Raw genomic sequence first — 14,573 nt, 5'->3', positions numbered from 1 at the left:
TTATTATGTTTTTCACAATTAAGAAAGGTATTCAAACCTTACCATCACATGTAAAAACTGTAAGCAATAATCAAATCCCCAAAATTTGCATTTGCAAAAATCAAGTAGCCCTATAGCAATAGCCTTGCTGGTGAGATCCACACATATACATATATCCATTTCAATGGGGAAAATATAGGTAATGGTAAAATTAACAGCATAAAATATACTAAGTGCCATTTCTTTTTTGCAGCAACCAAAATAGTCAGACAGCAAAAGAGGGAAAGTGAAAACAAGCCACACATTAAGAGACCAATGAATGCATTCATGGTCTGGGCGAAAGATGAACGCCGGAAAATCCTCAAAGCATGTCCTGACATGCATAATTCCAATATTTCCAAAATTCTAGGTAAGTTAATTTAATAATAATAAAATCTTGATATTCATTAGATAAATATGCCACCAAGGTCTACCTGTCGCTTTGACCTTTTTGATATTTTTTCCAGAAAAATACAGCATTATCTCATCTAAATGTTAATTTTTGAAAATTAATGGAAAAATTTGACAAGGTGAAATATTTCCCTGTTCCAAAAATTTAATAATCTCAATACGTTCTCAAAATTATTCTAGGAATTTTATTGGAATGGTGAAACATTTTCATTTTTCTACTAACTAATGCACTGCTCATGACACCATTTTGCATCATCTTAGTCTTTATCTAAATCTCATATAATTTATCAAGATAGAACAAAATGATATCAATAATCTTTAAGATATACTGTTAAAATCATCTAAGATGGATTGCCATCGCATTGTAGCTTACACAAGGAAAATAATATTAACCTAACTTAAGGTGGAATTATTAAGTTGAGGTACCTACTAATTGATTAAGGTCAAAGGCTAAAGACAGGAAATCCTGATTACAATCAAAGTTGGAGAGAAAATATCTCGGAAACTAGACTTTCAATTAATCTGCCAAGTGCAGTTTTAACCCATATAAACCCATGGTGGATTAACTCCTATTCCCCTCCCTGTTTTTGATTTCCTTAAAGAATATGAAAACGCTTATAAGCCCATAGACATACTTTCCTTCCAACTATGATTGGCATTTGGATTACCTGTACTCTAACACATCCACTATTTTAATAACATTAACATTTGTTTTCCCAGTTTTAAATTGAAGTATTAATATACATTTCATATACTTGGTTGAGTTGTCACTCATTGGAATGCTAATTCAATCAATCATTTACACAGGAGCAAGATGGAAAGCCATGACAAATGCAGAGAAGCAGCCTTTCTACGAGGAACAGTCTAGGCTTTCAAAATTACATATGGAGAAACATCCTGACTATCGTTATAGACCAAGGCCCAAGCGAACTTGTATTGTTGATGGAAAGAAAATGAGAATTTCCGAGTATAAGTCGTTAATGCGTCAAAGGCGCCAGGAAATGCGCCAGCTGTGGTGTCGGGACAATGGTCCAATGCCCGACCTCCCTCCCCCCTCTTTCCTATCGGGGGGAAGTGGGGTGGTGGGGCCTGGTGGTAGCGAGCACCACATGGGGTCTGGCCTCATGGTCCAAGGCTCCCACCCAGCCCTATCAACAGCGTCGGCCACCTCGGCGACCACGTCTTCTCCAACGTCCTCCACGGCCTCATCTCCCTCCGGTTCTCACTCAACGTCTGGGGGTGGTTCCGGTTCAGGCATGGCCAACGGCAGCATCGGTGCTAATGCCTCCTCATTCTTTTACCCTACGGACAGTCTCTCTCCCCCATCCGATATCCTTGGTTACTCACCAGCGACAGCGGCTGGGAGTTCTGCATCTGTGTTCGGTTCAAGTCCATTGCGACACGAAGACGATTGAAAATGACTGCTTCCATAGAAGTGGATAGTTAATAGTGGACGGAATGTGAGGCTGTGGATAGAGTCATATGAAAACTTGGAGTAATATGTCCTATGGCCAACTCAATGGCATTTCCTCCACACATTGCAGTGGTGCCATGATAGAAAGTGAAAAAGAAACTGCTGTGTGAACAAGAAGGCAGGTACAGAGTTTATGCATTGTGGACACTGTGTTTAAATGAAAGGAAAAAGGGAAACTGTGTCATTGACATGAAAGTGGATTTAGTGCCCAACCTCCGCATTCCTGAAAAAGGTATTGATTTCAGAAGAATGAAATCCAAAATATGTCTAGAAAAAGCATTTATCTAAATATCTATGTATAGTACACAACGCTTACCTATTTATTTCATCATTTAGCTTTCTAAAATGAAGTCATCTTGTATAGTAACATTATATTAGACAGCATGAATGGGTTTCAGGCAACGGGATAACTCCATTACTTAGCTCGTAATTTTTTTTTCAAGAAGAAACTGTTCAATAATGGAGTTTGATATACCTAATCAATCTGGAGCATATGCTTTCATAGCGATGTTGAAACTGATGGAATTTTTTGATATTGCTAACTTGAGAAGTGGATTCATAAAGTTATACTGTCATGGGTGTTTTAGAGTCTGTAAACACAAATATTTTATTTTTGTCATTATTTAGCAATAGGTTGTTTTCTCCTGAGAGCGTAATTCTTTGAAATTGGAGCCTCTTCAAGTATTTGAGAATGTCAGCCTTGTGAGGAATAGATGAGTGGTAGTTCCATGCTCTGTTCAACAGAACAAATTAAATAAAAACAATTTATCAACAATAAATATCAAAGAGCAAAATGAATTTTTAGCATAACTTATTGAGTAATTAGTGAACAGTATGCTAAAACATTCATATCCGTGGATAAACTCAAGTGGCTGACTTTCCATAATCACCTCATTAGGTTTGCCTTAAATAACGAGTGAACTAATGTAAATATTAATATGACTTCCAATGAAGATCTCTAGTTGTTTTGACCAATTGGTAAAGTTAGTAGGCTAGACGTTGTTGAGTTAAAGACTATTAAAGTAAGAGTCTTATCGATAAATTATATGTACATATTTTTCTTTTGTGAAAATATCATAAGTTTTATAGCTTTTTGTTTACTGTTATATGAAATTTATATATAATTGTTCATTTTCTTGGATAATTTATTAGATACTGTGCTCTGAAAAGTCCTATCAGGGTGATCATATTTGTGTATTTAAATATAATAACACTGTGGTTGATTGTGCTTTAACTTCTCTAAAATGAGCCAATGATCGTCCAATTTTCATTAAAAATTTTCTATAATAACAATCATGAATTAGGTACTTTCATTGGGTATCATTTTATTCATAGCCTCAGAACATACATTTGCATACTTGGAGAATACAATGGAGTTATCTTCTATTATTTACCTCTTTCATCATTTGTGCTACAAAAATGCATGGGAGTTGCAGCACTCTCTCAGAGAAGTCTCCTTTGAAAAAAATAATCCAACCTTAATTAATCTGTCTGAGCTATCTGAATGAAAAAAAATGTGTCCAGAAGTATTAAAATACATAAATAACCAACAAAAGCAAGACAAATGAGTAGAACATAGGTAAAAATATGTCACTAGGCCTATTTTTACAATCTAAATTCATGACGACAACCCAGCCACTCTATTGATTATTTACCAAAATATTATTTATTTGTGAGTTTTATTTGCATCGCATTTCAGCCATTTCAATGGTTAAATATAATTTTAATTTCAAAGTTTGGACATTTTATGCAATTATTTACCTCACAAATGGCCTTATATATTGTGCAATCAGAGATTCTGGTGTTTCTAATAATTATATGAAATGGTTGTAAAAAGTAGCATTTATGGTCTAATGGTGTAAAACACAGTAAATAATTCCATCTAACAGCTTCCTCCTTCTATTGCTCCAGGCGAACAAAGGTATATTGATTTTCAACAATGTATTAATGTTTGTGATATAGCCTAGTATGCCTGTTTGACTGTTTTGTGCAACTAAAGCTATATGCTGACATAATTGATGGTATACAAATATCATAACCAGCTACTAATAGAATCAACTAGCACATCTTTTCAAAGGCAAGGAAACTGAAAATACTTATTTAAAAATGAATTTTCAAAAAAGTTCTAATAGTTTTCTGATGATTTTTCTACGCATTGTAAAATTGAAACCAATTATCTCGAGTTGATACCTACTCTGAATGTACCAGAGAAAGCAATCAACTATTTTTGAGCCACAAACATTGACATAGTCAATAGGAAACTATTTACTAATAATTTTGGAACTCACTTTAAATGCCACACATAGTGTGATGTCTTGGGTGAGTTTCACATTCAGAACTAATGTGAAGAGAAAATTTAAACATAACAGCTACATGAGAATCATAATTTGCTATTTTTGGATTCCAATTCAGCTGGTAGCCTAACAAGCAACCCACAACTTATACCAATTATAAAATATTAGAAATCTGTTGAATGTAAGCAGGTTCTCGGGAATATGAGTAACATCCAAGTAATCATTAGACCTGGTGCTCATGCATTACCTTTACAGGGCTATGCTAAAGTCTGTGGCTCCAAAAATTGTGTTACAAGTGGCGTTCAACAGGCATTACATTAGCCCATCAAATAAGAGATTGCATTTATAGCAAATAAATGCTACTTTAAAATTACTTGAGTGATGGAAGCTTTATAATTTGATGAACTATAATTTGAAGCACCTCTTTATGTTACTATTTCAGGAATTTTAAAAATGATTGTGTAAACTACCGTCTCATTTCACTCAACCATGGATCAACAGAAGCCTTGAAATGGCAAGGGTAAAAAGTTCCCAACATAAAGAGGTTAATAGTTAAGCAACTTCATAACTTATACAGTATTCCCATGATGCAGTGATGCCCAGTCTTGAAAATGCTTTATCTACATCATGACTGCATATTCCTTCAGCATATAGGTGATTCAATGACACTCGTGAAGAGCATTATTGTCATCAGACAAGAATGGTGAAATGAAATGTTTCCTCACGGTGGCAGGCTCGTTTATGTGCCAAATGACTCAGTAGTGACAGCAGCCGAAATATAATGTACAAAATCCAAAGAGAATGAGTGAGCGTGCATGATACTACTTCCTTCATGAAAATTGAGTGAACAGTTAATAGATATGTGATAAATGTGCTATTGTAATGTGAACAATTGCATTAGTTATAATTTGTTTATTGGATGTAATGACTGTAAAAGTGCAAGGTATAAAAGCTGCCATCGACACTCAATTTAGTTTTAAACCAGTCTATACTTATAGAGCATTTGTGCACAATCAGCCAGCTCTGCCGTTCGATATCGAAGAAATGCAAACTGTCATAGTCGTCTTACTGTTGTATTGTACAACTGAAATGGTAAATAAACTTTGAAATACTGAAATTGAACAATGTTAACCCTTCCTGAAATTATAATTGGTTAAAATATCAACTTCAAATAAAAGTTGGCTTAAAATATCAAAAGTGAACAGTAAAAACGCTCATCGTAACACGACCATGGTGACGGTGTTGTAGAATTTACTGCACAACACTTCCATCCAAAAGATAAATAAATAGACCACCAAAGAAATCAAAATCTGAAGTATTAAGTACATTACGAGTGCAACAAGCGGGAAAAGGTAAGGTACTCATCGGTAAAAAGCGGCAGATTTTTCGCGGATTGCCTCTCTAAGAAATCTATTTCATATCGTCTGTATGGAGCAAGAAAGTAAGTATAATACAATCTGCACCTCTGAATATAAAAAAGTCGTCCCCTAAAAATAAGTTGATAACAAATAATTAATTTTTACATATCCTTCAGTGTGGAAAATATTCGAAATCTAAAAAAATTATAATATCCGTCTTTTAAATCATATTTAAAATAATAACTGAGGAACGCATTTCGGTTATCAATTGTTATTTGACAATCGCTTAGACCATATAAGAACTAGACCCGCCATTCCCCACCCCTACCCATGTCTCGCCGTGTGGCCAACATCTCCCCTCCGCTCCCTTCCTTCCCCACCCACTTTTAAAGGGGCGTGACGTCACGGTTGGGACGCTCATCGTCGTAGCGCATGTCAACGAATGGGGATTCACTGTATCACTGCGGTATTTTGACCATTTTCTTCGCGATTTTTCAATTAAAAGTACTAATATATATTGCGTTATGTACGAGAAGTATCCTCTCAGCCATGGTTGGATTGGTGAATTTACAATTAATGAACAGTGGCATTTTTCGTCATTGGCAGCGACGAAAAAATATTGTGGCAGTAAAATGAAGACAAAGCCCTTTGTAAACTTCCGCAGATTTTTTTCTTATCTCGTTAGCGATCTAGCATCATTCGGAACATCGTTATAAAAACATGAAATCTTGCACAAAAGTTGTAAACGGGGGAATTTTAGAGAGGAAAAGGGTCATGGTGTAAAGAATTTGCCGGTCGTCCACGAAGTAACGCGGCAACGCCTTCGCATATAGTAATTTTTAAACGGTCAATTATGCGATGCAAATTGAGCTGCGTGCTAGCGCTACTAAAAAGGGATGTCAACAAATCAGCATTCATATTATTTAGGTAAGTAATTTAGTTATTTCATAAATGCATAATTTTTTTACTTAGCAGACAGCTCTCGTGTTATATATATTTTGCGATGGTGGAAAAAGGTCTAGCGCCGGCTTTGCAAGTGACACCTACGATTTACGTACGCTACGGAAAATTCTGGGAATAAATAATACCTATTAACATATTTATAATTAGAAAGAAAGAGAGGATTGGATTAAAATAATTTTAAAAATAAATTTGCTTTATAACAATCAATTATATTTAATATATTGAATAACTTATTAAATATTTTTATGTAATTTTGTACGTATGTACTTACAGAGTTTTCAATTAAATTCTTTAAACAATTTACGACATAATTTAATTTTTTATATTCTTGTCACAATACGTAAGAAAAGAGGATGTGGATTCAAAGATCATCTAAGAAGTGAATCTCATTTTATTAAAAAATTCCAGACGCGATTACTCTGTCAAATGTGTGAAATGTAACGGATAAATTTCTATTTTTCACGGCAGTATGATATTTCGAAGCACTTGGAGACGCAAGACCATAAAAGATATTTAAATACTGCTCTATCTTCCTCCAAAATACAGAAATTTTAAGTAAAAACAATTTATGAAAACGAAGAAAAGAAACTAGCATTAGCAGAAGGATGTATTTCCATTCTATTTTTTATAGTCATTCCTTCAGATCTAAGGTCTGTACATCACAAGTTATCAAATCGGTTTTGCAGCGCACATGATACATAAGGCCGTTCAAACAGCTGCTGTTTTGTTGCCCGCAGATGTGGAAAATATTGTCATTAAAATATATTTCTATTTCTACATTACACTGTGCGTCTTCAAATGCTGAACGAATTTTGTGAAAATGCGGAAGTCGCATGTATAAGAAAATACTTGGTTACAGTAAAACGCGCTAGTTACCTCTTTCGTCAGCTGTAGATAGAATTTTTAAATTATACCACACCATGAATTCCTACTTTCTATATCAGGCTTAATGTCCTAGAATTGTAGAAGAGAGTTTTGAAAAAGAATCCTCAAATTTAGCTAGAGTTTAAAAACAAACAATCACCTTTTTTTAAATGCTATTGAAGTTATTGAGGGAGATAAAATTTGGTAATCGAAGTAGCGAATGAAGTTTAAAATATCTGAATCAAAAGCGGTCAGAAAGTCAAAGCGGTCGACTAAAATCTCTATCACCTTTGACCCCCATTATGACTTTCGGAGGTCAAAATAAATTGTTGCACGGATGAATGAACTGCGTAACCGACTTTGGGACCCTTCAAAACCTATGGTTTGACAAGTTGGTTGTCATGATGGCCAGACATTTAACTCTATGACCTTTGACCCCCATTGAGACCTCGGTGGTCAACAAATCAACAATACGGATCTATTAACAGAAAAATCGACTTTGGCACCCTTGAAAACATATGGTTCGAAACCTGGGTGTCACGATGGCCGGACGTTTACCTCTACGGCCTTTGACCTCCGTATTAACCTTGGAGGTCAATTAGTGAATAATACGGGTATTTGGACAATATCAATGATTTGGGTGCCCTATAAAATCCATGGATCGACACCTTTGTTGGCATGCTATTCTTTTTGCCACCCTTATGACCTTGACGGTGACCTTACTGGGTCAACGGTTGAATTTTCGTAAATTTAAGTGTTTTTTTTCGGGTTTCTTGTGTCCGAAAACTCAAGAATTGACATTTTTGGTCAATGAAATTTAGACATTTTTCAATCTCAATTTTTTTACATTAAAACCACATAAGGCAAATTAAAATTTTTGGTTTGGACCCACATTGCGAGGTCAAAAGGTCAAAATTGTAAAAAATTTCCTTAAACTCAACAAAACTTAGGACCTTTCCCCACAAGTGTGCCAATTTTTATGAATATTGCTCGATGCAAAGTTACTAAAATTACGGGTCAAAAATGACACACGACCGTTGGGACAGTCTTAATATTCATTTTCTAGGAATGTCACCGTTAGGTTAATCTACTAGTAATAAGGAATATTTCAAAAATAATTTTGCCCTTTTATGGACCCCTCCCTTCACCCTTTGTGAAATATCGTGGGATTTTGCTCCACGCCTTCTTTTTAATCTCACATAGGACTTTTCAAAATGCGTATTTTCAGTGTAAATACGTTAATCTAGGCTTCATTGTACTGGGCTTATAAATAAAACGATTTGTTTAATTATTTTTATTGAAGATTACCGAGATCGCAATAAACTGGTTTTTGCGGAAAAAATTACGAGATACTTGCCAGGACCCCTTCTTTTTACCTAGAGGGGGTGAAAAGGTATGGTCTAGGGGGAGGAAAGCCATGGTCTAGGGGGGGAAGCCATGTTCTAGGAGGGGGGGGCAAGCCAAGTTGAGACATTTTAGCATGGAAAAGATGAATGAAGAACATTATAACAGCGCTTTATTAGTTTAGGAGATCATTTCCTTGAAAAAATAGTTTTATTTCAGTTACTTAACTTATACTAATACATATCATTTTTCGTTGGTTTGAAGAAAATTTGTTGAATACTTTCGTTCCAATTCAGTACTGATTTTGCTTAAAGAATTTTGCGATTTTTGCTTCTAGGGGGACAGCTGCTCCCCCTGGCCTTCGCTGGGTACGCCCATGTTTACATATGACATTCTTAATCAATTTATTTAATACGATCGCTTCTAGCTTTATCTTGATTTATTTAGCTTTTTGCGCACAGTCAAGGCTATAAAATGCCTTAGTTCATCGTAAAAATATATTTATTAAGTGTATAATCATTTTGCGTGCCCAATATCGTCACTTTTCGGCGACTTTGCAGCGAATGAGCGTTAAAATATCTCAAGCGCGCATACGGAATATCGTCTGCAGTCCCAACCGTGACGTCACGCTCCCTCATCCCACTCACTTCCCCGCCGTGCGATGTTGGCCACAGCGTTCCGCCCGAATGGCACGTCTACTTACTTAAATGGTCTAAGGACAATCGCAATCGCCGCGTCAATGCCATCTATATGCGGACGAAGCCATACAGGGCGCACTCCCCTTCCCGAAGTTGCCCCCGCGACGCTAGCGCCAGGGCAGTAGGCACGTATGGAAGGGTACTACATGAGCTCTCTTGGAATTTGGAAGGAAATTTCGCGCATGCGCAGTAATACAAACAGGCAGTTCAAATTTGGGAGGCCGAGAAGGAGGGTGGTGGAACCGGCGTTAACGGTCGCCGGCGGATTCAAGCAGGGAGAGCATCTCAGGAGGCCAGATATTTGTGAACAAGGTAAGTGATCCAGTGTATTGTTTCAATGTTAGGTTCGTTGAAATTCGGCCGTACTTTTCACTAAGCGTGAACCTAAAATATTGTCATTGAAATCTTTATTATTCATTATACCGTTTCAGACTATCACATTCGCCATCCGATTTGGAGCAGTTACATGGCTGCCGGGAGTATATGGATTTGACGAAAAGGCAGACAGTTTTCAAAAATGTCGTCAAGATCAAGTGAAGAATGCAATTTTTAATATCGGGCTTGATTTAGTGAAACTACTCCCCAGCTCTCACAAGAAGAAACCTTTAATATTACTCGGGCATTGGCGTGAGTATTATTCAGTGATTTGAGTACATCAGTTAATTATTTAGTCTGTTTGGTTTTTAGTCTGTTTTAAAAAGTGGGGAGGCCTGCTAAATTTCCATTTGCCTTTTCTCTTAGATTCCCCATTGGATGCCGCTAGAGAGGTTATAATGAAAGAAGTCCCTTCCACCTCCAGTGGGATATATACTTTCTCTCTTGCGTGAGTATTATTCAGATATTTGAATACATATGTTTATTATTGAGTCTGTTTTGTTTTTAGTTTGTGTTAAAAAGTGGGGAAGCCTGCTAAATTACAAAATGTTCTTAAAATCCATAAAATTAAATTTTTATCACACACATGCATTCAGGATTGTAATGATGAAGTAGCAATTGAACTCTGCCTCTAAATAAGACCTTTTCTCCTCATATCTATTTGATAGACAACAATGTCCCTTATTTTTATGGCAATTTCCATGCTATTTTTCCAGCTGCAAATGGAGATCTGGGAGTCGAAGCCGGGGAGACAGCTGAGCTCCTATACTTCTTCGACAGGCTTTTTGATAGCATAAATGGTGATTCCCTGAAGCCACCTGCTGGGGAGCCATTACGGTGTGCAGTGTCTCCTTCATCTCAGCATGTGCAATTTTGGGGTGAGGCTCAGAAACTCCTGCAGTCAATAGTGTTCATTCATGGGCAGAAGGAGAGTAGGACTCCCTCTTTAATTAATTGGGGTAGGACTAGGAAGTAATATTAAGGCCCTTTGGCAAACTTTACACAGCATTGGATTTAAGAACCTTACCCCAAGGAATTTAAATCCAGATCCACTTGAAAATAAGTGTGGGAGCATTCGAAGCTACCCAGGGAGAACACTAAGGTCAAAAAGACGTCTTCTAGACGTCATTTAGATGGTCGAAATAACGTCTTAATCCCAGGTCAAAAAAACCTATTTCCTTCCCTCCACCATGACCTATCCACGACGTCTTGTGGTTCGTCAAAAAGACGTCTTCTAGACGTCATTTAGATGGTCAAAAAAACCTCTTAATCCCGGGTCAAAAAAACCTATTTCCTTCCCTCCACCATGACCTATCCACGACGTCTTGTGGTTCGTCAAAAAGACGTCTTCTAGACGTCATTTAGATGGTCAAAAAAACCTCTTAATCCCGGGTCAAAAAAACCTATTTCCTTCCCTCCACCATGACCTATCCACGACGTCTTGTGGTTCGTCAAAAAGACGTCTTCGGGACGTCATTTAGATGGTCGAAATAACGTCTTAATCCCAGGTCAAAAAAACCTATTTCCTTCCCTCCACCATGACCTATCCACGACGTCTTGTGGTTCGTCAAAAAGACGTCTTCTAGACGTCATTTGGATGGTCAAAAAAACCTCTTAATCACAGGTCAATAAAACCTATTTCCTTCCCTCCACCATGACCTATCCACGACGTCTTGTGGTTCGTCAAAAAGGCATCTTTAAGGCGTCATTTAGATGGTCAAAAAACCTCTCGATCCCGGGATAGCAATACCTTTTTCCTTCCCTCCACCATGACCCAATCGCGACCTTTTCTTTTTGATCAAAAATACGACATTTTGATGGTTTAAATATTTTCAAAAATGAACCAAGAAGACATATTTTCTTCCCTCCACCAAGATTCAAGGAAAACCTCTTAGGAGATAAAAATAGGAGATAAAACATGAAATGAATGAAGTAATTTTTTAATTATATAACCAACAGAAAACTAAACAAAGATTAATGTCCGAGAAACGGAAGGTATAACAAAATGTAGAAAACTCCCACAGAGCACAAATATTGACAAAATGTCTATGTCTTATGCGTCTATATCTTATGCTAATATGAATATATCTTTAATAACTTGAAGACACCTTCTAAACATAATGTAGATATCTTAAGATTAGCTTAAGATCTCTAATTAGCTGTCTCAAAGGCATCTGCAGCATTATCAATGAATGCATTCATGTTGATTCAATGTCTTGCAGTATAGGCCTTGAAGTATTTTCAATGCAAGTTTTGCCAATGTATTTTAACACCTTCATCAGGGCTATGAATAAATATGAGTACATAATTATGAAACATAAAAGTTTATGGCGATATTATTCATAATATTAAAATAAAAAAGAATTGTTGTTCATTAACAAAAAAGAAGAGACTAGAATTTTGATACATACCTGTTATTCCATTGAATTGGATTTGTTTATTGATGGTAACTAAGTTAATTCAGTACATAGTTACGTATCAATTTTGATTAAGTAAATAATTATAAATTTTGCTTAAATTGTTGATGACTGCTCTTTCCTTATAACTATTTTTGTTTTTCAAATATATATAATTTGTTTAAATAATCTTTTTGTCAAATTAATTACATAATCTAAAATATTGGTATTTTTGAAGTCCAATCAACAGCCATACTTTCATAAAATAGATATGCTATAGAATTTCTATTATTCTACTCTAGTATTCTCTAGAATATACATAGCTATATATTTAGTAAAGACATTTAAAGAACGAGTTTTCCCAACTTTAAATCGCTTTTATGAACATTTGCCAGAAAAGTTGCCTATGCATTTTGGTGCACGTGCGCACTATGACTTCATCTATCCATCCACCTTCAAAGGAAATAGGTATTATTGACCTGGGATTAATACGTTTTTTTGACCATCTAAAAGACGTCTTAAAAACGCCTTTTTGACAAACCAGAAGACGTCGTGATTAGGTCACGGTGGAGGGAAGGAAATAGGTTTTATTGACCTGGTATTAAGACGTTTTTTCGACCATCTAAATGACGTCTTAAAGACATCTTTTTGACCAACCAGAAGACGTCGTGATTAGGTCACGGTGGAGGGAAGGAAATAGGTTTTATTGACCTGGTATTAAGACGTTTTTTCGACCATCTAAATGACGCCTAGAAGTCGTCTTTTTGACCTTGGTGTTCTCCCTTGGATAGCGGCAGTGGTTAACAATATTTGATTTTGAAAAAAATGGCATATCAGGCCCTGATATAAGTTCGCAACTTTCCCTCACAGAGCAAATTTATAGGGAACTCGTATTATTAACCTGAGATCGAGAAGGTTTTCTCACCATCTAAATGACGTTTTTTTGACGTCTTTTTGACCTCTTTTGAAGACGTCTTATTCGACATTTTCTAGACCATTTCAAAACCAAACATAGACCACGTTAATGATGAAGTAAATAAATTTGGAATTAACGAGTAATCTTCATGAAAATGGATTCCAGAATGTCCTAGAACTGCTAAGCGAAGCATTTAAAAAACTTTTTCTCACAATTTTTACTGGTCATTTTTTTTTCTTTTCAATACCTAAGTAAAACCACTGTAGCGGCAGTGGTCAACAATATCTGATTTTGAAAAAAATAAGATCGGGACCCTGATATAAGCTGGCAAATTTCCTGCGAAGGGAAAATTTATAGGGAATATGCATTATTAATATGAGATCGAGAGGATTTTCTCACCATCTAAATGACGTTTTTTTGACGTCTTTTCGACCTCTTTTGAAGACGTCTTATTCGACGTTTTCCAGACCACTTCAAAACCAAACATAGACCACATTAATGATGAAGTAAATAAATTTGGAATTAACGAGTAATCTTCATGAAAATGGATTCCAGAATGTACTAGAACTGCTAAGCGACGCATTTAAAAACTTTTGCTCATCATTTTTGCTGGTCATTTTTTTTCTTTTCAAAACCAAAGTAAAACCATTGACCATATCATGACCTATAAGACGTCTTCTAGACGTCTTATAGGTCTTGGTGTTCTCCCTGGGATATGGGTTTCGATATGATGCTCGAACGTGCTTCCAAGTCGTGCTTCTGCTTCCACTTTGATTTCAATTTCATTGAAAGGTTATTTGTTTTCAATATATTTCATTTTTCATAAAATAGTGGTATTCTATTATCATTTGTATCATGAGTATATCTGTGTTTCATTTAATTTAAATTTCTAATGTAAAACAAGTGGGTCATAGATGTAGTTCACAAGTCCTACCCCAAGTAATTGTTTCATAGGATTACGATTAGGGATGTGTCGATTCTCAATACCATTGATTCCTATACTTGGTATCGGTATCGAGAATCAATAACTTTAGGCATCGACACATTCCTTAGGATTATAAATTTTGAACATGGGTGGCCAATCTAATATCATTAATAAATCTATTTTTAGTGGTGGTACTAAATTGAACCTAAAAACTGATCAATACAGAAGAATTAACTAATTTTAAAAAAACTTGTACAGATAATCAGTTATCTTTAAACATACACCTATTACTGGTGAAAATGATCGATAACCAATATAATTCACCATTTACTCGTGGTAATTGACGAGTACTGACGGATTTTGCCAGTTTTTATAATTAAATTTTTGTAATTAAATGGCTTACAACAGTTACATTTGTCATATAGGTTGGCCATCCCTGGTTCACTTGGTGATTTATAATGTTAGGAGTTAGTATTGGTGCTGATAACACTGAAGCCTGCATGTTGTGTTTTCACAACCACTTTGTGATGCTATTGT

The 14,573-nt window shown here is 35.8% G+C and overlaps 2 protein-coding genes and 1 long non-coding RNA gene across 3 annotated transcripts in view; all 3 read left to right on the top strand.

Moving 5' to 3' along the window:
- The window catches only part of LOC124162475 (transcription factor SOX-6), a 720,216-nt gene extending 714,902 nt beyond the window's left edge, over nt 1-5,314 (top strand). Inside the window, 2 exon segments of the mRNA XM_046539021.1 lie at nt 233-388; nt 1,237-5,314. Of these exon segments, the coding sequence (XP_046394977.1) occupies nt 233-388; nt 1,237-1,844 (764 nt within the window). The 3' untranslated portion in view covers nt 1,845-5,314.
- A 185-nt stretch (nt 5,315-5,499) lies between these two features.
- The window catches only part of LOC124162474 (branched-chain-amino-acid aminotransferase, cytosolic), a 70,319-nt gene continuing 61,245 nt past the window's right edge, over nt 5,500-14,573 (top strand). Inside the window, exons 1-3 of the mRNA XM_046539020.1 lie at nt 5,500-5,638; nt 5,732-5,832; nt 9,444-9,480. Of these exons, the coding sequence (XP_046394976.1) occupies nt 9,477-9,480 (4 nt within the window). The 5' untranslated portion in view covers nt 5,500-5,638; nt 5,732-5,832; nt 9,444-9,476. The remainder of the gene's footprint in view (nt 5,639-5,731; nt 5,833-9,443; nt 9,481-14,573) is intronic.
- Nucleotides 9,495-10,876, top strand: LOC124162476. The gene is made up of 4 exons (XR_006865582.1): nt 9,495-9,736; nt 9,856-10,051; nt 10,166-10,247; nt 10,516-10,876. It is a non-coding gene; the product is annotated as an uncharacterized LOC124162476 (long non-coding RNA).

The sequence above is a fragment of the Ischnura elegans genome, chromosome 7 (genome assembly GCF_921293095.1).
Source record: "Ischnura elegans chromosome 7, ioIscEleg1.1, whole genome shotgun sequence".
NCBI lineage: Eukaryota > Metazoa > Arthropoda > Insecta > Odonata > Coenagrionidae > Ischnura > Ischnura elegans.
Note: the sequence above shows the minus strand (reverse complement) of the source record. Positions and strands in the feature narration are given on the sequence as shown.